The 22058-nt window shown below is 37.4% G+C and overlaps 2 protein-coding genes across 7 annotated transcripts in view; one reads left to right on the top strand and one right to left on the bottom strand.

Moving 5' to 3' along the window:
• NDC80 (NDC80 kinetochore complex component) overlaps positions 1–8073 on the bottom strand; it is a 35689-nt gene extending 27616 nt beyond the window's left edge. Inside the window, exons 1-6 of the mRNA XM_005893652.3 lie at positions 7926–8073; positions 6211–6320; positions 4428–4505; positions 1383–1506; positions 1105–1277; positions 325–427 (exon numbers count right to left, since the gene is read on the bottom strand). Of these exons, the coding sequence (XP_005893714.1) occupies positions 325–427; positions 1105–1277; positions 1383–1506; positions 4428–4505; positions 6211–6311 (579 nt within the window). The 5' untranslated portion in view covers positions 6312–6320; positions 7926–8073. The remainder of the gene's footprint in view (positions 1–324; positions 428–1104; positions 1278–1382; positions 1507–4427; positions 4506–6210; positions 6321–7925) is intronic.
• An 86-nt stretch (positions 8074–8159) lies between these two features.
• Positions 8160–22058, top strand: part of METTL4 (methyltransferase 4, N6-adenosine) — a 29474-nt gene continuing 15575 nt past the window's right edge. For 4 of the 6 annotated variants that reach the window (XM_070361582.1, XM_070361579.1, XM_070361581.1 and 1 more), the window contains exons 1-6: positions 8160–8467; positions 10312–10446; positions 11103–11499; positions 13247–13309; positions 16982–17351; positions 19833–19902. In XM_070361582.1, the coding sequence (XP_070217683.1) occupies positions 11110–11499; positions 13247–13309; positions 16982–17351; positions 19833–19902 (893 nt within the window). In that variant the 5' untranslated portion in view covers positions 8160–8467; positions 10312–10446; positions 11103–11109. Of the gene's footprint in view, positions 8468–9375; positions 9559–10311; positions 10447–11102; positions 11500–13246; positions 13310–16981; positions 17352–19832; positions 19903–22058 lie in introns of all 6 variants that reach the window. The other 2 variants (XM_070361578.1, XM_070361580.1) reach the window with 2 other exon arrangements.

Genomic DNA, 22058 nt, shown 5'->3' with positions numbered 1-22058 from the left:
TAAATGTTTGGGGGAAGTTCCTACTGACATTATTTTGCTGTGTTTTTTTTTTTGTTGTTGTTGTTTGAATTTTTGGGGGTTTTGTTTGTTTCTAGCTGTAAAACCTCATGAAAACAAACGATCTCCTTGCCTTTGGGATATTTCCCTTCCTCTCCTGTGGACTCATGTAGTAACATTTTGAAGAACATAAAACCAAACGTGCTCTGAAAACTGACTCAGACTTGGAGCTAATTGGTAAAAGCAATATTGGGAGAGAAAAATATTCTGAGGAGGAGGGGAAAAAAATCTTTCCTATGTATATATTTAAAATGAGAAATCAAATACCTTGATGCAGTCTATTAGCCAAACCAAGGCTGCCACAATGTGAGGCCACGTATGAGGGGCCCCCACTGTATACATGGAGCTTTTCGATAATGCAAAAGGATACCTATAAAAAATTAGAAAAAATAAGCTAGCATGTTAATTTTTATAAAAATAATGGCTAAATTAAGCAAGAAGTTACATTTAAAAAATTCCAAGTATATACCAACAGTCTTGACTTGTTTAGAAGTAAAATATTTGTTGAGATTCTCTTTGTCATCTTACTCACAAATGATTTTGTGTATTTTTTTGACAATTACTTTGTACATGTATCCCCTAAATTGCAAAACTTGACTTACAATCAAATAGGCAGGACTTCTCTTCTGAAAGATTATTTGTTCCCTCAAATGCAACGTATCCTAAATAAAACCCATGTATGTACTTCTCCTCAAATCCATCTCTCCCTGTGTTTATCCTACGCAGGCTTTTCTGGACTCTTATCTCACTCCATTCTCACCAGGCTTTGACACCTGTCTTTTCTGATCTATAAAATCTGCAGTATCTAGTCCATCCTATCTATTCCTTGTCACATGAGTCGTTGAGGGTTTTATGATCTATCATCTGTACTTCAGTAATAATTCCCAAATAGTTGTTTTTTGTCTTTTCAATTGACCTTGCATATGTGACCCACAGGGTCCATCTTAAAATATACTACTTCTCAAAATCTTTACACACTTATTGAGTTTCATTCTCCTCTGTGTTCCAATAATCTCTCTAGGCTAAAGAGAAATATAACATACAAACCCAAGATCTCTAAAGATTCTTGGAACCTCTTCTTCAAACTTTGTGTCAGGAAGTTCATACGAAGGGCAGAGGAAGCCATAAAGAAAAGTGAAGATCTTCAGGAAGTCTTTAACAGAAGGAGCTTGTAGAGATTTCATGGATACACTATATGCATAACCGTTTTCTGAAAGAAACTACAATAATTTTTAAGAAATGTCAAATGTTTCACAATAGGAAAATTATTGAAAAGTACTTAAAAAGAACACTCACAGTTTACAATATTAAAGAATATAAAATACCTCACAGAGCTGTCGAATACATTGCTGAATAAATGCTTTGTCATTAAGTGGTCTTGGGTCCTTGATTTTTTCAGAAGTAGAAAATATACCAAACTGACTATTCCGGGATCCAGGTCCACTAGTTCTGCAAACAAAATCAGTCAAAATTATTTCCTTCTGTGGTGAAGCCTGAATTATTTCAAGGCGATCTTACGTATTTATTCATTTGGCCGTGCTGGGTCTTAGTCGCGGCACGTAGGATCTAATTCCCTGATCAGGGATGGAACCTGCATTGGGCCACCTGCATTGAAGTCTTAGTCCCTGGATCACCAGGGAAGTCCCATGATTTTATATTTTAACATCAGCATCAAAGATTAAAATTCTTCAGTTTTTATTTAAACAGATTTCTCTTATTCAAAGCAGAGAAAAAAAGAGCACATAATGAAGATTAAAGTATAAAATGAGGCGGGAAAAAATACTCTCTAACTCTGCATCACTAACATACACGTTATCCTCTAAAAATATGTGTTCTGAGTCCAGCAGGTTCTCTGCACCAATAGTGTTCCAGGTCTCTTCAACAACACAGATCCTTTCAACACCCTACTCACCCCTTCATGACGGCTCCTTTACTTCCAATCTCTTTATTTGCCATTATTTATTGTGAGAAAATTACCTTTGAGATGTTGAAATAGATTGTGTGTGCTTTTTTCATGAATGTTATTGTCATGCGATATTATGTATCTGACTGTGATTTACCATAAATATATGTTACTACTTTTTAGTCATTAATACCTATAGCATATATGCCCCATTCTAAGCGCCATCCCCCCAAACAAAACTTCATTTGTTTAAACCTTTATAATAATTCCTTTTGCTAATCTTTGTGGCCCAACTTACCTAACTATTGTAGTTTATTATACTTGGAACAGTACTTTTCTTTATTGGACAGACTCCACAAAGCTGAGTTACAGCAAACATTGCTCTAATATCTCAACTCTGTTCATCAAAACGGAGTTTCTCCCTGCAAGTTTGCTTGCCGCTTTCAAATTCTCTTCTGCCCAGGCTCTCAAAGTTCTGTAACTTGGGCCCTCTTTCACTGCTGCTCTGACTAATTAGCTAATTTCCCCCCTGAGGATTTGCTAACTTGAGAACCACTCTCCTACCTACTGCTAGTAGTTACTCTTTAATATGTACATATATTTTTTCACCAAGGAATACATGTATAGACTCAGCTCTTATTTTACACAAAACGCTAATAACTTTTCAAAAGTACTAATAGCTTTTGAAATTATTAAAGTATTTCCTAACCAATCAAAATACTGTAATATTCAACTTACAGTTTAAGAGTGTAGGGTCTAGAACCAGAGTCTGTGGTTAAAAATGCTATCTCTGTTACCAGTTGTATGACTTTGGGTAACTTACTTAACGTCTCAGTGCTTCAATTTCCTTATCGATAAAATGAAGACAATAACTATCTACACATAGAGAGTTCTGAGGATTGAGTAGAAGAGACATAAAATAGCACTTTTCTGGCTTGCAAAAATGCTCAGCAAACATTAGATTTTATCATCATTATCCCCATTATCTCTGAAGTTTAGCTCTGAGATCAAAGTTACATTATAAAAATTCCTTAGGATTTTTCAGCTAGAATGAACACCAGAGACAGTTTAACCTGGGTTTATGACAAAGATTTTTCATAAGGTAACAAATATGTCATCTCTAAATATTTTCAAAGTAGTTAAATAAACACCTGTCTTGAAGTTACATTTTAAGTTTTGGTGAGATTAAAAAAAAAAGTTTGTTTTGGAGTTGGGAATTTCTTTAAGAAAATTAACTTTATTGAGGTATAATTTGCTTAGAGTAAAATGCACCTGCTTAAAGCACAGTTTGATGAGGTTTGACAAGGTCCACACCTGTGAAAGCTCTACCATGATCAAGATCAAACGTTTCCATCATCCCAAAGTCTCATCCCTCTAAACAGTCAATCCTTACTTCACTCCAGACAACCTCTGATCTACTCTAGACAGCGGTTCTCAAAGTGTGATCTAGGGGATCTGAGAAGTCAAAACTCTTTTCACAATAAAATTAAGGTTCTTTTTCACCCGTTTCGTCCTCATTCTCTCTCTCCTGAGTGTACAGTGGAGTTTTCCAAAGGCGGGCTACCTGATGCCAGATACTGCAGCAGACTGAATTCAGAAACAGATGAGAATCTAGCTACCTTTTATGAAGCCAGACATTAAGAGACTGCAAAAACGTAAAACAATGTCACCATTCTTAGTGAAATACTTTTGTTTTTTAAAATAAAGCATGTTATTTATGTTAACATGTAATAGGTTATTGTTATTTTAACTTGAATAAATATTAAAAATTTCCCCCTCAGTTTCAATTTCTAATATAGTTAATATCTACAGATATAGCCCATAAGAGTCCATAATATTTGTTTTTGTTGTTGTGCAGTCGCTAAGTCATATCTGGCTCTTTGTGACCCCATGGACTGTAGCACGCCAGGATTCCTCGTCCTTTCAGAGTATGTTCAAATTCGTGTCCATTGAGTCGGTGATGGCTTCCAACCATCCTCTGTCGTCCCCTTCTCTTTCTGACCTCAATCTTTCCCAGCATCAGGGTCTTTCCCGATGAGTCAGCTCTTTGCATCAAGTGGCCAAAGTATTGGAGCTTCAGCAGCAGTCCTTCCAATGAATATTCAGCATTGATTTCCTTTAGGATTGACTGGTTTGATAATATTTAAGAGTATTAAAAAGTCTGTGACTAAAATGTTGGACTAGATGATGATTCCTAACGTTAAAATGCTGATTCCAGAGTGTCTATGTGAATTTTCCATCAAGAATTCACTTGTAACAATGAAACAGTGGTCTGAATGTTTTGATGTATCTTTCAGCATCATCTAAGGCAAATATAATCAATTTATCCATTTAAAACAGAGGAAAACAAGATTATAACTTTCTGTAGAAAGGGACCATGATATCTAATTTTTTGTACTTTGAATATTTAACTCAATGTATGGCTATAAGAATCTTTTCCATTAGAATTAATAAAAAATATCATTACCTTTTACCAAATACAGAGGTTTTTCTTTCAGATGTGGGTCTGTTTATGTTCAATTTTCCAAAGGTTGATTTCTCTTTGCTTTAAGAAAAGGAGAAAAACAAACTCTTCAAATGAATGGAAAAATATTAGTTCAAGAGACTTTTGGAAATTTGTTACCCATTCCCAACAAAAATAATTCAAAAGCATGAAAATTTTCAGCAGCAATTACAGTTGTTATAAATGGGATAGGCTTATAATACAATATACATTTGCTTAACTAAAGTGTTAAGAAGTAGGGAAAAAAAACATATCTACATTGTTATTTTAATTATCTTAAAATATGTACACTTATGGATAACAATTTCAAAGGAAAATGAATAATTTAAAAATAGGTATTTTCAATCATAGACTGATAGTCACACTCAAATTTTGTTCCTTTGAGGCTTACTCTTTATTAGAATGTGGCTATACTTAAGAACATACATTATGTCAATTACTGACCAAAAATATTGACAAACGCAGTCTTTTAGCTTCTGACAATTTAAGGCACAAATCTTTTGCAGTAGTAACATGCAAAAGTACAAAAAATTTCTCTGATTTCAGAAGAAAAAAACGTATAAGTATTTCAAATTTCTAAAAGTAGCAGAGACTCATACAATGTAAACCTAAGTAATTTAAGAGCAGTTAGCAAGTAACTTGTACCTTGGTAATATAGGATTGATACAACTCATATAGATTACAAATAGCCTTCTCTTAATTTTAAGAAAATCATTCACAGGGAAAAATTAGTTTATGATTGAACGTTCTCCCCACCCCCAGTTGATTTTTTATTGAAAACCTAAAAAAAAAGATTGAAGTATAGTTGATTTATGATGTTACAGGTATACACCAAACTAAGTGTTTATTATATAGGTTGGCCAAAAAGTTCGTTGGGATTCCTGTAATAGCTGGCATGTATATACATATATATACACACACGCATATACTTTTTCAAATTTTTTCCCATTACAACTATTATACATTATTACAGGATATTGAATACAATAATAGCAAGTTCTTCTGGACACCTTTCTTGGACACCAATGAATCTCCAGGAAATAGTTTAGAGAAGCAGTGTTCTATAGGTGGCTCCTAAACTGCAGTTAACTGTCAGAGCAAGTAATGGTTTTGATTGAGAACTGTGCTAGTTGACTAAACTGCAGTAAACTGAAAATTATAGCACAGAACCTGCTCAAACAAGCAGCTCTGAGGAAAGCAGGAAAATAAGAATGATAAGAGCACTGAAGGGGAATTAGCAGTCCCTTAGGGATTGCCTTCAGAGAAGGTGATGGCACCCCACTCCAGTACTCTCGCCTGGAAAATTCCATGGATGGAGGAGCCTGGTAGGCTGCAGTCCATGGGGTCACTGAGAGTCGGACACGACTGAGCGACTTCACTTTCACTTTTCACTTTTATGCATTAGAGAAGGAAATGGCAACCCATTCCAGTGTTCTTGCCTGGAGAATCCCAGGGGTGGGGGAGCCTGGTGGCTGCCGTTTATGGGGTCGCACAGAGTCGGACACGACTGAAGTGACTTAGCAGTAGCAGTAGGGATTGCCTTACAAAGTTTGTGGCTTTTGAGATTTAACTATCAAATGAGATAAGACACAACGTGGAGTAACGGCCCACTCTAGCCTTCACTGACTCCAAATCAGGTACCGCTGACAACAGACAAGATTCATCACATTATTACTCACACTACATATTTGCATTAACTACGTTTACAGATTTCTTGGCCAAAGACAATAAGGCATGAGGTACTCACGTTTGAGGGGTATGGAGACCTGGTTTATTTAAGTCCTGGGATCTTAATTCCTGCATAGACAGGCGGCCAGCACCACCGGTGGAAACTGAACTGCGTTTCATGCTTATGACCTGCATTCATAAATTTGGTATTAAACAAGTCTTTCCAGATGTAGATGGTACATTAAACCTCAACTATTATCTTCATCCTCAAACAGAAAGGCAGACAAGTTTCATCGTTCTTTCCTGGGTTATCTTGTCATGTAAGCTTAAGTCCTCATTTACAGGGAATATTTATCTATTTGATTTCCTTTAAAAATTTTCAACAAGTGAAAATACTTACTAACTGCCTACCATGTACAAGGGAGTGTGCAAAGCAGTACAAACAATAGAAAGGTAAATAAGGTATGATTCCTCTTCACAAGGGAATTTATGGTAGTTAAAACCCTGAATCCTAACTCTGATCACATTACTACTGTTGGCTGTGCCTATTTTGATGGGAAGTCAGAGGCCACCTGACAACAACTACCTCTGATGTTTCCTTTGGTCTCAAAGGAAACCATCCTGTTTTCTTTTCCTAATGGCCATCCTCTTTAGCTCTGTCCTTCACCTTCTCTTTCTCATTTATAGTCTTCAATTACTGGCCCTCTTGCTTCAACCTCCCTTTTATCAAGGATAAATTATCTGGTCTACAGGCCGTGTCCAGTTCCTCAGACTACATTCACATCTCACGCCCTTCCCACCTCCTGGGGTATCTTTCACTGACAAATCTTCGGATTCTATTGTTGCTTAGTCCAACCTCACTCTGATCGCTGCAGGACAGGCCAATTAATCTGAGATGCCAGGGAGGTGAGGAAATAAAGTAAAATGGCCATTAATCTTGAAAATATCTCTTAGAATGGCAAGTCTTAGGCAGGGGATGTGTTAATTTCTTCCTTCCTGTTATCTACAGGTGGACAGGGTTCTGAACAAAGGCACTCTAGTTTAACAGGCAGAGGGGCAGGATTCTCTGAGGTTGGCCATTATATATGATTATAATAACAAAAGCAACAGAAAACAAGTCAAAGAAACAGTTCTAACTAGAGTCAAAATTGGCTTTTTTCTGCAACAGGATCTTGTCTTCGAGGCATTAGACACTGTACTCCTCACCTTTCCAGGTCCTGCCCTGGTTTCCAGGACAATGGACATCTGTGGTTATCCTTTTCTCTAAGCTCTCCTTTGTCTTTGAAACTGATACACTCTTTCCTTCTTTGTGTGCACACCCATTTCTTCTTCAGTATACACTTCTGTATCTATTAAACTTTTCCACTCTCACCTATATGTTTCCTCCCAATCTCCACTTAAAATGTACTCTCAGAATCTGAGATTAATACTTCTGCATGTACTCCGTACACGGCATCGGGATGTTACACTAATAGCTCAAACGCAAAAACAACAAACAGTTCCTCATCTTGTCTTCCTCTATGTGCTCTCATCAAATTTTCCCTTTTTCCTCTCTCCAGGCCCTCTTCTTCCCATCAGTGTCCGCTTGGCCCACCCCTTCTCCCTCGGAAAATCACTGCCATAAGAAATGTACTGGACTGCGGGAAACTAGCGCCTCGTACTGACTGACTCGAGAGGTCGGTTACAACAACAAACACCAAAACGTCGCCTCCTAGGGCTTGTGAATCTAACCTGGAGACCTGGCGTTCTCCCTCCAGCTGCCCGGAGCAAAATTAACCAAAAATCATTAGTTACCTTTCTTCCAGCTTCCCGAGACGATCCAAAGACCGAATTGCTGTAAACCCTGCAACTGCCCGCTGGACAGGATAGCAGCCGCCAAAACACAAACTCCTTCCACCCGCCGCCGCCTTTCGAATTTTAAAATCTCCGCCGGCGTGTACGTCATCGCGCAGGACGTGCGCGCGCGTGCGCAATTTTCTTGCGCAGCTCTCGTACGCAACTGTCGCGCGCCGCTCCTCGTCGCCGGACGTTTTGCGTGTTGCTGGCGCGCCGCCACCTCACTGGCTGCACTGGTTTTTCCTGGCCACTGTAAGCGTCCTCTGCAAAGTCAGGTCCGACCTTTGAATTTAGCGGTGAACGCCGGAGCGCTGTACGTCACTGAGTAGCGAGCAGAGCGCTCCAGGCCTGGAAACGCGTTTTTTTTCCGTACAGCAACATGGTCGCTCCCGTCGACTCTTAGAAAAGGAGAATTTTTTTTACCCCCCCGCCCCCCCCCGCTTTGTCCTGAAAGGCGTGTTTTTCAGGATCTCTGGGTTAGACGCGTGCTGTTTCATGAAGTAAGTCTGGGAAGTACTGGAAGTACTGGGAAGCCGGCGAGGTAGGCGTTAGTGACAGCGAAATGTGGCCGCAGTCCGCCTCAGGGTCGCGCTGCTGATGCAGGCGGGTTCTTTACGGACTGAGCTAGCAGGGAAGCCCAGTAAGCTACTTTGGTAAAACAGGACATCACCCGCTCTCCTGAGTTTGAACTCAGAGTCAAACACAGCCCCAAACCTGGAAAGTGATGGGGGTGACAGGGGAGCTCAGAGCTCCAGGACTGGATACCTGGATCTTGTAGCAGTTGTGCCATCAACGAGTTGTACATACTGTCGTGGTCCGGGTGCGGGTTGGAAAAGGATTTCCAGACATGAGACAGAATGAGAGGGAAATAAAGTTTATTAGAATGGGAGACGCTGTTAGAACAGCGGGCCAACTCTAAGGAAAACCGACGTTGAACAGGGGTCCTTAGTCCACTTTTATACCTAGGGTACAAGGAGTGGAATAGGGGTCTTGCGGGTCATTTGCAGATTGGATGAGGCGTGTATCCTGGGTGGGGGAAGAGTAGGGCAAATACCTTCTCTTTAAGGAGTAGGAGGGGAGACAGGTTATACTGTTCAATTAATAGTTACAGTATGGAGAGGGAAGGACCATAAGGGTCTGGTTTTTCTATTCTTGCATTCCAAGACCCTCCTTGGTTTTATCTGCTCTTTCGTCCTGGGATCACCTACACATACTTTAGGGCAAGTCACCTTTCCTGTGTGAGTTTCAGCCTTCCCATCTACACTTCTAGCTTGCACTCTCCGTTTTAGGACCACTTCGCCACAAGTGATGACTCTTGATAACCCGTGGGCTGTAGCCCGCCAGGCTCCACTGCTCATGGGATTTTCCAGGCAAGAATACTGGAGTGAGTTGCCATTTCTTCCTCCAGGGGATCTTTCTGATCCAGGGATGAAATCCCCGTCTCCCGTGTCTCCTTTGGCAGACGGATTCTTTACCACTGAGCCACCTGGGAAGTCTTGCTGATTCTGAAGGGAGGACCAGTAACAGAATTACTGTCACCAGCAGCGTTTATTTGATTGCTTTGTGTGAAACACGAGCACAACACTTAAAAGTTAGTTACCTTATTTAATTCTCTGAATTGCCCCCTAAGATGTCCTAAAATGATTAAATCAAAGCTCAGTGAAATCAAATAACTGGTCCATGGTCATAATGCTAATGCAAATGATGTTAGAAATTTGAATCTATATACATTGCTACTGTTATTAACTGTGCTATTAACTGCTTAATGTATTTCTTATTTTATTTCTTATTCTATATCACCTTTTAAGTTCTCCACTACACAACTTTTAGTAAGCAAAATCCAGAACTGAATGCCTTTTTTGGTCTTTTTTTTTTTTTGGCTGTGCCATTCGGCCTATGGGATCTTAGTTCCCTGACTGGGACTGGAACCAAGAACCTGGAATCCAGACTCTGTGAAAGCCCAGAGTCCTAATCACTGGCATACCAAGGAATTCCCTAAAAACTGTCTTTCAGGAAAAGATAAGTTCTGAAAAAACCTAGTTGCCAGAAGAGGACTGCTCAGAACCAATCGCAGATCTGGACTCTTTACCTTGCAGTTTTGCTAGGGGTTAGTGCTTCTGATATCCTGTTACAATTGCATTTTGCTGTTTTGACTCTTTCTGAACTCCGTTGGTAGCAGTGATTAGTAAAGCAGTTGTGCTGGAGGGGCTTACTGTAGTAAGTGTGGTTTAAAAATGAGCTGACACCCTAACAGCTCCTATGGAAATTCTGTGGCCTTCTCTAGGCTTATGTCGTTTAAAAGGCTGAATTCTCATAGGTAATGCAATATTCTTTGGTTTGACAGGACACTCACCATTTTAGGATTCAGTGTCTTCGTGACTTGTAGGCTGTAGACCTACTGGCTAGAGCCAAGTGCCAAGCGGGAGGTTGTATGGAGGCTCAAGAAACAGGAGGATCTCTTTGGGATTCCAGAAAAAAGGTCAGGTTTTCACCCTCTTTGGTCAAGTTGGATGAAATTTTTGAATTATCAACCCTGAAATTAAAAGTTTACATTGTTTTAGATATAGAGAATAGACTTATGGACATGGGGAGCAGGGAGGAGAGGGTGAGATGTCTGGAGAGAGTAACATGCAAACTTAGATTACCATATGTAAAATAGATAACCAATGGGAATTTGCTGTATGTCTCAGGAAACTCCAACAAGGGCTCTGTGTCAACCTAGACGGGTGGGATGGGGAGGGAATTGGGAGTGACGTTCAAAAAGGAGGGGATATATGTATATCTATGGCTGATTCACGTTGAGGTTTGACAGAAAACAGCAAAATTCTGTAAACTAATTATCCTTCAATTAAAAAAATCAATATTAAAAAAGTTTATACCGTTTTAATGTTTCATTGCAATGTTTTATTTTAGTTTTTCTTAGTCCTACTATACATATTAACAACTTAAAAATTTTAAATTTGCTTCTGTGTACATTCAAGTTTATATACTTGCACATAAAATCTACATGTGTATGAAGTATATTTTTATTGAAAAACAGGGCATTTAAGAATTTCTCAGGGAAGTTTTACTTCTAGTCAAACTAGGATTTTACTTCTAGTCTCTAATTCCAAGAGGTGTTTGTATGTTTTAAAGGAAGAGAATGTCTGTGGTGCATGAGCTATCACCAGGATGGCTGCTGGATCACCTCGCTTTCATTAACAAGATAAGCTATGAACTTCACCAGCATCGTGAGCCTTGTTGTAGTAAAAGCCGGCCTACTTCTTCTGTTCACCTTGATTCTCTTCACATGGATTCTGTGTCCTCTTTTGGAGCCTCTGCTACATTTGTTCCTTCTACCAGTAAGCCAGAGAATGATGATAGAGGAAATTGTGAAATGTTCATACAGAAATATGTATTTCGATCTGAACTGTTTGATATCAGCAAACCTTATATAACTTCCGCTAATCACAAAGAGTGCCAAGAAAGTAAAGAAAAGGAAGATCTAGTAAATGATGTTAAGAAAGAAATCTTCATTTCTATTAATGGCAAGGTAATAACTCTTAAGAAATTTTTATTTTTCTATACAGAACACAAATGTATCATTCCAATGTCTTAAATATCTTGTGATTTACTAATTCTAAAGAATAGTCAATAAATCATAGTGATACTTTAGCATATCCAGAGTAATTTTAATTTTTTGCTAACATTCTACCATTTTTAGAAAACCAAATTTGCGTATCTCAAAAGTAAGCAAAGTTGATTCAAAAGTGAATGCTCTGTAAATTAACAAACAAAGCTACACAATAAAAAAACCCTGTCTGCTTAGGTTTCTGTATGAATTGCATGTTTTTTACATATATTTTTGCTTAAAAACATGTTTTGTTCTCTATAAAATTCTAAAGCAGTATATAGATTTGGGGGGAATTTTAGAGATTTTTCCTTTGGGGATAAACTTGTATAATAAATGTTTGGAAGAAGGGTAATGTTTTTGAAAGATTTCTAGTAATAAAACTAGAAAGTTACTATGGGAAATGTATATATTCTGAAAGTATATATATTTGTATACATATTGGTGTTATCAGAAGTTTTGAGAATGCCATTAGGGTCAAATTAATTATGCTTTAAATACTTTTTATGTACTTGAAGAATTCAGAGATGATTATACCAAGTCCATTTCAGATAGATTATATTAACTTTTTTTTTGTTGTTAGAGATAGGAGTTACATTCATTATTCAACCAATAAATGTTTCTATGTGCTGTTGCAAACAGAGTGAGGAAACAAGATAAATATAATCTGCTTTTTGGACCTTATAGTTGGGTGAGGAAGAAAGATACCAATATAAGAAAGCATGTTGAGATGTATAATAAGGAAAGTAATAGAGATTCCATTTATTCATCAGCCAAAAAACTTTTGTTAGCCTGCTAGGAGTTTGCAACCATGTGGGCACTGAGATTTCAGCAACAACAAGTAGAAAGTCCTTGCTGTGTATTGTACTCACATGTTCTTTGGAGTTGTTACATGTAGAACAGATATATCTTATCTGTACTCAATCTTCAGATTATGTGTAAAGATCTATTAAAAGTACATTGCAGATTTTTTTTTGGTGTAGAAATTAAGAAAGTTCAGAATAATTACCCCACATAGCAACTGATAGATTTCACTGTTGACTCTTTACTACAGTATCAGTTTCCTTGTGTCCATGGATGTCAGTGCTACATTTTATATTATATCGTTCTAGTTCTTTCTAATAGCTAGGTGGCCTTTTATCACCCATTAAGTTTGTAGTAATAGTAATAATAATTATTATTATTTGAGAAAGCTTACCTCCCTAGTCCATACTCTTTGCACTTATTTCAACCTCAGTAGTTAATTATTTGGAGAAGGCAGTGGCACCCCACTCCAGTACTCTTGCCTGGAAAATCCCATGGATGGAGGAGCCGAGAAGGCTGGAGTCCATGGGGTCGCTGACGGTCGGACATGACTGAGAGACTTTCCTTTCACTTTTCACTTTCATGCATTGGAGAAGGAAATGGCAGCCCACTCCAGTGTTCTTGCCTGGAGAATCCAAGGGACAGGGGAGCCTGGTGGGCTGCTGTCTATTGGGTCGCACAGAGTCGGACATGCCTGAAGTGACTTAGCAGCAGCAGCAGCAGCAGCAGTTAATTATTACCTCTTATAGAATGAGATAGACAATATGGAAAATGTGGTAAATAAAAAAGAAATATTAATGTATTTCAAAATATGAATATTGTGGTGGATGGCCACAAAATTTTTTCCCTGTAATTTACTCTTTAGAAGCGTAAGAGATGTGTTGCTTTCAATCAAGGTGAACTGGATGCTATGGAATACCACAGAAAGGTATGGTGTAAAATGTTCATTGATGACATTGGAAGGTTAATGTGAACTAGTATAAGTAAATGGACAATGTGAATAGAGTGGTCTTAAAAATCAGGCAATCATTTTGATCAAGGTTAGAATTTAACAGTGGAGTGGTTTATTGTTACTTCTATAGTAATTAACAATTTAAATCTATTTTTATTAGAACTCCATATACTTAACATACATTTAACATAAATAAACATATGCTATATTGGTAAAGTCTCGAAATTTTTTAAGTTATAAGAGTCTACTATCAGTAGGTAAAAGATGGGATAAACTTATGCTACATTGCTTAAGCATATATTTCACATAAACAAACTTATGCTGTATGAGTGTGGTGATATCTTATTGAGGTTTTTAGCTTGCATTTCCCTAGTGACTAATAATGTTGAGTCTTTTCATTGCTGTACCTCCTACATTCTTTGTTAAAGTTGTTTAGGATTAATGTTGATTCATCCTTGAATATTTGATGTAATTCACCAGTGAGATTATCTAGGCCTGGAGTTTCCTTTTGGGGAAGGTTTTTTAGTAACAATATCAGGTTCTTTAATAGAGCACAGGGATTTTCAGATTTTCTGATTTGCTTATGACAGTTTTGGCAAGTTATATTTTCCAAGAAACTTGTCCATTTCATCCAAGTTGTCAAATTTATTGGCATGACGTTGTTCATAGTATTCTTTTTCCATGCTTTTAATGTTTATAGGATTTGTGATGATAAGTGATCACCCTTTTCATTGCTATGTTGGTGATTTGTATTCTTTCTTTTCTAGCTTGGGGCTTGTTTTTTGGTTGTATTTTTCAAAGAACCAGTCTTTAAAAAAATTTTTTTGGTAGTTTTTTTTCTTTTTTGTGGCTATACATATATATAACATGAAATTTACCACTTTAACCGTTTTTAGGTGTACAAGTTAGTGGCACTGAGTACATTCACATTGTCTAATCATCACCATTATTTATATCCAGGATGATTTTGCCATCCCAACTGAAATTCTACCCATTAAACAGTAACTCCTCATTTCCTCTTCCCGCTATGTGCCACATTTTATTTATCTGTTCTGTTCATCCACATTTGGGATGTTTCTACCTTTTGGCTGTAGTGAATAATGCTACTATAGACATGAGTGTGCACATAAAACATGTATATATAAACATGTGTAAACACATACATGTTTATGCACTCACACAGAAACATGAGTGTCTCTACTTTCAGGGTTTTTTTGGAATATACCCAGAAGTGGCCTTACTGGATCATATGATAATTCTGTTTCTAATTTTTTGAGGAACTGCCTTAGTGTATTCCGCAGTGGTGGTACCATTCTGCCTTCCCACCAGCAGTGCATAAGCATTTCCAGTTTCTCCATATCCATGTCAGCACTTATTTTTGTTTTTATTTTTTTCGGTTGCCATCCTAATGGGTAAGAGTGGTGTCTCATTGTGGTTTTGATTTACATTTTTCTGGTGATCTTTGATGTTGAACATATTTGTAAGTGCTGTTGGCCGTTTGTATGTCTTCTTTGGAGAAATGTCTGTTTATGTCCTTTGCTCATTTTTAAATTGGGTTTTTGTTGTTGTTTTTGGAGTTCTTTTATATTCCAAATATTAATCCTTTATCAGACACATAAAGTGATGTCAAGTATATTCAAAGAACAAGCTTTTAACTGAGTTAATTTTCCTTATTGTCTGTTTTCTATCCTGCTGATATTTGTCCTCTATTATTTTCTTCCTTTTGGCTTACTTTGCTTTTTTTCTGTTAATAACTTCTTAAAGTAGAGCCTTTTGTCAGTGAGTTTAGATCATTTTTCTTTTCTAATATAAGCATGTAAAGCTGTAAGTTTCCCTTGAATTGCTGCTTTAGTTGCATTCCATGTATTTGGATATGTTGTATTTTCACTTTCATTCACTTCAAAATATTTTCTAATTTCCCTTGTGATTTGATCTTTGACCTATATGAATTATTTAGAAGTCTGCAATTTCATTTTCAGATATTTGATGTTTATCTTAATATCTTCTTGTTATTGATTTCTAGCTTAAATCCATTGGAGTATAAGAATATACTCTGATGTCAGTCCTTTTAAATTTATTGAGTTTTATTTTATAGTCCAGCATGTGAATTATCTTTGTGACTGTATTGTGTGCTATTTTTTATGTATTTTTGAATATGTATTCTTTAGTTGTTGGATACAGTGTTCTATGAATGTCAGTTAGGTTAAGTGGATTGATAGTGTTGTTCAGAACTTCTGTCTTTAGAGATTTTTGGTTTATTGGTCTATCACTTGTTGGGTAGATTTTGCTTGGGTGAGTTTAGAATGAGGATTTTAGTCTAAGGCTGATGATTATTTCCTTTTACTGACACAAAATCTGTTATGCACCCAATACCCCTGTCAAGAACAATGATGCACTGTCTGAGATTTTACTTTATTTGGAAGCTAACAAGTTAGCGAGTTTAGGTCTAAGATTTTATTAAAACAGATTTAGATCAAAGTATTAAAGTAACGAGTTTATTAAATTAAGAAGTCACATGTATGTACTGATCACTGCTCAGCTGGAAACTTGACCTTCTGCAACTCTTAAGAGCTCTCTGTCTGTGCAGCTCTCTGCTCTGGTGTTCTCCCTGCAAACTCTTGCCGCCTTGGCCTTTCCAGACTCCCAGCTCTGGTTCCTTGGCTCCGAGAGACTGCTGGTCTCTGAACGGGTCTCCTTCCTGTCCTGCTACATGAAAACTTTCTCAAGGCAGTAAGCTGGAGCAATTGGATTCTATTTTTATTTAGGGAGTACAATTCTGGGGCTTCCCAGGTGGCGCAATGGTAAAGAATCCGCCTGCCAATGCAGGAGATGCAAAAGATGCAGGTTCAGTCCCTGGGTTGGGAAGATCCCCTGGAGGAGGACATGGTGGGAGAATGTCAGCCATGGAGAATTTTTGCCTGGAGAATCCCATGGGGAGAGGAGAAGCCTGGTGGACTACAGTCCATAGGGCCGCAAAGAGCTGGACATGACTGAGTACATAATACATGTGTAATTGTATTAATAATAATATTCTGCAGTGCTTGACATCCACCCAAAGTCTGAAAGCCTTTTTTCTGAAAATAATTTTTTAAAAGTAATTTCAGATGAAAAGTACTCCATCTTATCCAGAAGCAGTACTGGCTTTTACTTTTATAATTATTTTGGTTCTGTTATTGCAAAACTTATTTAATATATTCATTTTATAGAGTTGACTTTTTCTTCTTTAACAATTCAAGCTATATTTTTATGAAATCAAAGATATGTTTATTTTAAAATTAATAGAAAAATTAAGATTAAATGTGATTAAAACTTAAGTCTTCTTATAGATTAGAATTTTCACTTCTAGAAGCATTATCAAATTCATCTTATAAATTTTTAAGGATTTTTAAAGATATATATTGCTTGGTTATTTAGTTTCCAGTGAGTTTACGAGATTTGTATTATTCCACAGTTAGGAAATAGCCATTCAAAGGTATAGTCACACTTTCTTTTTCTTGTAGTATAAAATTATTTTATTGTAAGCATTAAGAATGTTGGTTTTAATCCATAAGTTGAAATATTCAAAGCGTAGTAGGAAACTTTATTATTTAGAAAATTGTTTTAATGTCAGTGATGTTTTAATAATATACTTAAAAAATTCTCTTACAGATCAGGGGGCTGATTTTGGATGGATCTTCACAGTTAATCCAAGAAGGTCTCACAAGTGGCTTTCTTCATTCATGTTCTGAAAAACCGAACAAGTGCAGTGAGCCCATTACTTTACCACTTGATACCTGTAATTTGTCAGAATTATGTGAAATGGCAAAGCATTTGCCTTCTCTGAATGAAACGGAGCTTCAGACGTTACAGTTGATGGAAGATGATACCTCTGTTACAGAGCAGGATTTGTTTTCACGGATAGTTGAGAATACCTCTGGCTTTACAAAAATTATTACTTTAATGGGACAGAAATACCTGCTGCCACCAAAAAGCAGTTTTCTTTTGTCTGACATTTCTTGTATGCACCCACTTCTGAACTGTAAGTAGTTATTATGTTTATTGTTAGATAATTTTTCTGTGGCCTCAAAAGTCAAGAGCAAGTCTGAATGTTGAATGAGCATCAGCATTTTGTGAATAGGGTGAATAATTTTCTCTGTATTTTCTTTTTTAATTTAAGACTTTAAATTCAGTTTTAAAGTGCTGACTTATGCTTTAAAAATTAAAAAAATAAATCTTACTACAAACAAAGTATCAAAAACTTAACTAGTCCCCAAGAGGATAAATATAGTTACTGCTCTATACTTAGGAATTCAGGGTATAATTGTGTTTGACCAAGTAATTTTAACTTTTATTCATAGCAAAGTAGAAATGCTTCAGATATGAATGTTAATTCCCAAACTATTCTTAGCCTTTAAGCTATTTTCAAGTTTATTATCTAAAGTTTCTCAAAAGTATTTTCATGTATAAAGTTGAAAATTTAGATATTGATGTTCAGAGTTATCTACATGTAAATTTGAATTTAGATTTCTGAAGCTTAACTATGAGTCTTAAGCTTGAAACTATGAGACTTGAGTCTTTAGACACCTCACAAAACTGAGCTGTTTCCTAATCTATAAAATGGATATGATGATACCTACTTCTGAGGGTAATTTTGAGGATTAGTTGAGATAATTTGCATCACAAGCTTAGCTCAATGATATGTTTCCAATAAATTATAACTATCATAATATTCTAAGGGATGAGATAAGAGGTATAGTGATTAAATTGAATTTAATCTGCTATATACTGTTACTTGTACATTTTGGAGCAAAATTTTAAGTTATTAAAGTAACATAGCTTATTAATGAAAAGCTTCTTTTAATTACTTTCGAGTCATTTTAAACATGAGTGGTTATTCATGTCACAGTGTCATAAATTCTTCACGGTAAATGACAAGATGACAAAATAATGAGAAAATCATGCAATATTTGAACATTTTTCCCCCCCAGTCTTTCTCATCTTTGTTACTCTAATTGTTTAACAGCCATTACATCCTTATTTTAATTTGCATTCTTTTGCTTACTTATGAGATCCTCCATTTACAAAAAGATACCTTTGTGTATAAAAGGGAAAGGGACAGTTTTTCCTTATAGTAAAATCCCAATTAATAAATGTAGGTGGAATGATGTAACTAGGAAATTCCCGTTTGACACATAGCATAGTACTTGGGTGTCAAAATAGTGGGTGAAAAGATGAGATGCAGGATATTTGCAGAGTCTTCAAGTATGTCCCTGCTGCTGCTGCTGCTGCTAAGTTGCTTCCGTTGTGTCTGACTTTGTGCGACCCCATAGACGGCAGCCTACCAGGCTTCTCTGTCCATGGGATTCTCTAGGCAAGAACACTGGAGTGGGTTGCCATTTCGTTCTCCAATGCATGAAAGTGAAAAGTGAAAGTGAAGTCGCTCAGTTGCATTCGACTCTTAGCAACCCCATGGACTGCAGCCCACCAGGCTCCTCCGTCCATGGGATTTTCCAGGCAAGAGTACTGGAGTGGGGTGCCATTGCCTTCTCCTAAAGTATGTCCCTACCAGATAGTTAATAATTACTGAGGTAGAACTGGAGAAACCTGGCTGACAGCACTTTAACCAAACAAATGACTCAAGGTGGTATCACTAATCATGAGACATTCTGACACCCTGTGCTTCCTGCTGATGACCAGCCAGTAGTAGTCTTCAAAAGTATTAAGGTCAAAAAAGATAAAAACTGAGGAACTTTTCCACATTGGAAGAAATTTATGAGACATAGCTATTAAATGTGATTTTGCTGGGGATCCTGGACCAGGGAAAAGGATACTAATAGACAACTGGGGACATTTTATCAATATTAAGGTCAGTATGTCAGTTAAGAAATTTAAGTTTTATTTCATGTAAAAAGTGAAGAAAAAAAAAAAAAAGCAAAAAACCCCACATCCATCCTGTGTTTGAAAGGACCATTTTAATATAGCTGCCAAGACTTACATAGGGCATTTACAAATCATCGATGTCTAGCTAGGGGCTTCCCAGGGGGCACTAGTGGTAAAGAACCCACCTGCAAATGCAAGAGAAGAGATGCGGGTTCGATCCCTGGGTTGGGAAGATCCCCTGGAGGAGGGCATGGCAGCCCATTTCAATATTCTTGCCTGGAGAATCCTATGGACAGAGGAGCCTGGCAGACTACAGTCCATAAGGTCATAGAATCAGACATTACCGAAGTGACAGCACAATGTCTAGCTAAGGGAGCTGTAGTTATTTTTAGGAAGGGTGCAACAGGTGCAATTACATTAAAATCCCAGAGGTACTAAATTATAAGGGGAATCTCAATTTTTTTGGATGAACTATTCTATTTGAATAAATGCCACAAATCCTTTTTTTACCAGCATATTTAAATATATTTGCCAGCATATTTATGTCCATAGTGAATGCACTTCATTGTTGAAGAACATGTTTAGTTTTTAAAGTGATACAAGTAGAAGGTATTTTCTGAAATCCTTTCTTTGTTTTCAGGTAAGAAAACATATGATGTGATTGTGATAGATCCACCATGGCAGAACAAATCGGTTAAAAGAAGTAACAGGTAAGTGTATCTGTTACATATGCTTTCTGAAAGCTATTGTTGTTTGTGCATTATAGTTACATAAACTGAAAGTGTTACTTTATGGTACAAAGTGTCTGAAAAACTAAAACACTTTAGTTTTAAAAGTTTAATTCCATTAAGTGGGTAGGTTAAGTAGGTAAGTCTCTTAAACTAGAACTATATATAGGTATAAGAATGTTAAAAATAATATATTAAAGATGAAGATTGCTGACTGAATTAGTTCAGAAATGTTTCTATAACACCAAAAGACAACATTTTTGCTTTCTTTGGGGCTTCCCTGGTGGCTCATATGGTAAAGCGTCTGCCTGCAATGTGGGAAACGGATTCAATCCCTAGGTCGGGAAGATCCCCTGGAGAAGGAAGTGGCAACCCACTCCAGTACTCTTGCCTGGAAAATTCCATGGACAGGAGCCTGGTAGGCTACAGTCCATGGGGTTGCAAAGAGTCAGTTGCATGACTGCACAACTCCACCTTTCATTTTGCCTTCTTTGATATCAAATTCTAAAGTTTTGAACTATGTGCCAAAATATAGTATTAGTAATATGCTATGAATGAAGTTGTCTAATTCATTCTGAATTTGTTTTAATTTATGCCACTGTTCAGTTTATGTAACCTTTTAGAGTGATAAGTTCAGTTAGTAAATAAGACGAAGTTAAATAGCTTTTCAAAAAACTAAAATTTCCCCTCTAGTTCTGGTGAATATCTTCGGTTATATTTCGTCTCACTTTTCAGTCTTCTAGACTGAACAATTTCTGTTACCTTGACTTAAACTTCATATGAAATTTCTTCTTCTCCACAGTTATCTTCAGTTTCCTTATGTTTTTTGTTTATGAACTGTACCAATAATTGGATTTTTTCCTCTTAAAAGTTGCAAGGATCATACAAAGAATTCATCTATCTATTCTCTATATGTGTGTATTTGTGTGTGTGTGTGTGTGTAGATATCTGTATATATATATATATATATATATATATTTTTATATAATTTTTCTGAACAGTTTGAGAATAAGTTATTTAGGAGAAAGAGTAAGTTACTCTGAAATATTTATTCTGCATTTCTTGAAAACAAAGATATTTTCTTATATAATCGTAGTACAGTAATCAAAATAGGTAATTATTTTCCTTTTCAATTTTATAGTTTCTTTTATTAATAAGAATCACACAGGGAGATACTGTAATTGTTGATGCATTGTTCCCAGTTTTACCATCTGTAATAGGCAAAATAGTTTCTTTCCATCCCCACCCCCTACCCCTGTTCCACACTCCCTTCCATGTCCTTATCTTAATCCCTGGAATTTATGAGTATGTTAGGATACATGGTAAAGAGAAATTAAAATTCCAAATGGAATTAAAGCTGCCAAGGAAAAGAGATTACTATGCATTACATAGATAGGCCAGTCCATAGCATATCATAGATAGCGGCCATGAGGAGATCCCCTACGTCCAAGGTCATGAGCTGTGGCTGTGCTTTGCTGGACTGGCCATGAAGAGATACCCCATGTCCAGGGTCAGAGAAACCCCAGTAAGATGGTAGGTGCTGGAATGGCTGTGAGGAGATACCCCACGTCCAAGGGCAAAGGAGAAGTCCCAGCAAGACAGTAGGAGGGGTGAATTTGTGTTTAGAATCAAACCCCATTCTCACCAGAGACGCTCAGAGGGCATAAACAAACCTTGTGTGCACCAGGACCCAGGGACCCCACAGAGACTGAGACAGAACTGTGTTTGAGCATCTCCTGTGGAGGTATGGGTCAGCAGTGGCCTGCCACAGGGACGGGGGCTCTGGGTGCAGCAGACCTGGATATGGCATAAGCCTTCTTGGAGGAGGTCGCCATTATCCCCACCACAGAGCCGCCAGAACTTACACAGGACTGGGAAATAGACTCTTGAGGGCGCAACAGAACCTGTGCACCAGAACCCAGGAGAAAGGAGTGACCCCACAAGAGACTGACCCAGACTTGCCCGTGAATGTCCAGGAGTCTCTGGCGGAGGCGTGGGTCGGTGGTGGCCTGCTGCAGGGTTGGGGGCACTGAGTGTAGTACATGCATGGGATCTTTTGAAGGAGGTCATCGTTATCTTTATTACCTCCACCATAGTTTGGCCCCAGGTAAACAGCAGGGATATTTCCTCTCAGCGGC

This window comes from Bos mutus, chromosome 24 (assembly GCF_027580195.1).
Source record: "Bos mutus isolate GX-2022 chromosome 24, NWIPB_WYAK_1.1, whole genome shotgun sequence".
Lineage (NCBI taxonomy): Eukaryota > Metazoa > Chordata > Mammalia > Artiodactyla > Bovidae > Bos > Bos mutus.
The sequence above is the reverse complement of the archived record's forward strand: the minus strand, read 5'-3'. Positions and strand labels throughout refer to the sequence as shown.